Consider the following 931-nt stretch of genomic DNA (forward strand, 5'->3'; position numbering starts at 1 on the left):
CAATGACAGTTCCTTCCACAGATTCGCACCTCCTGCCCCAGCTGAGGGACAATAAGGACCATGCACCGACCCAGTGGGGTGGCCAGTACTTTCTCTATAGACTCCCTGATTGGAAGCCCACCTGCCCGGCCAGGCCATGTTCTGTACACAGGGTACCCCATGTTTATGCCATACAGACCCCTTGTTATACCCCAGAGTTTGCCTGCATCTCCCCTCCCCCCCCTGGGACCTGTCACCCCTTTCACTGGACGCCTGAATCATAGTTTCTGTGCCAGCATGGGACAAGGACTTCCATCCATGGTGACAATCAACACTGCTCTGCCCAGCTTCAGGGACTCCGTGGACGCTCTCTACTCCCAGGAACCTATTGATAGATCCCCGGACTCAGAGGAAGGAATCCGGCAGCAAGAAGCTCAGAGGACCCAAGAGAAAACTTCTGAAACCTTCACCAACCTGGCAGGTAAGTGACCAGAGCAAAGCAGGTACGGGCCATTCCATGGCTGAGAGACAGGGGAGACCGCTCATATAACGGTGACAGAGAGGGAGTCATTATACATGAGAGTAAAGAGTCCCTTACAGAGGACTGACAGGTGATAATGTGTCACTGACCTTTATAGTAATCAGTGATATGGGACAGGTGACAGACAGGTGTGTAATAGTGATCAGTGAGAGGACAGGTGAGTTACAGGTGTGTAATAGTAATCAGAGAGAGGCCAAATGAGTGACATGTGTGTAATTGTGATGAGAGAGAGGACAGGTGAGTGACAGGTGTGTAATAGTGATCAGTGAGAGGACAGGTGAGTTACAGGTGTGTAATAGTAATCAGTGAGAGGACAGGTGTGTAATAGTGATCAGTGAGAGGACAGGTGTGTAATAGTGATCAATGAGAGGACAGGTGTGTAATAGTGATCAGTGAGAGAGGACAGGTGAG

General features: G+C 50.4%; 1 protein-coding gene across 1 annotated transcript in view; it reads left to right on the forward strand.

Moving 5' to 3' along the window:
- Positions 1-45: 45 nt before the first annotated feature.
- GBX1 (gastrulation brain homeobox 1) overlaps positions 46-931 on the forward strand; it is a 2679-nt gene continuing 1793 nt past the window's right edge. Inside the window, exon 1 of the mRNA XM_018575530.1 lies at positions 46-460. Within this exon, the coding sequence (XP_018431032.1) occupies positions 61-460 (400 nt within the window). The 5' untranslated portion in view covers positions 46-60. The remainder of the gene's footprint in view (positions 461-931) is intronic.

Source organism: Nanorana parkeri, unplaced genomic scaffold, assembly GCF_000935625.1.
Source record: "Nanorana parkeri isolate BGI_ZX_2015 unplaced genomic scaffold, ASM93562v1 scaffold4068, whole genome shotgun sequence".
Taxonomy (NCBI): Eukaryota; Metazoa; Chordata; class Amphibia; order Anura; family Dicroglossidae; genus Nanorana; species Nanorana parkeri.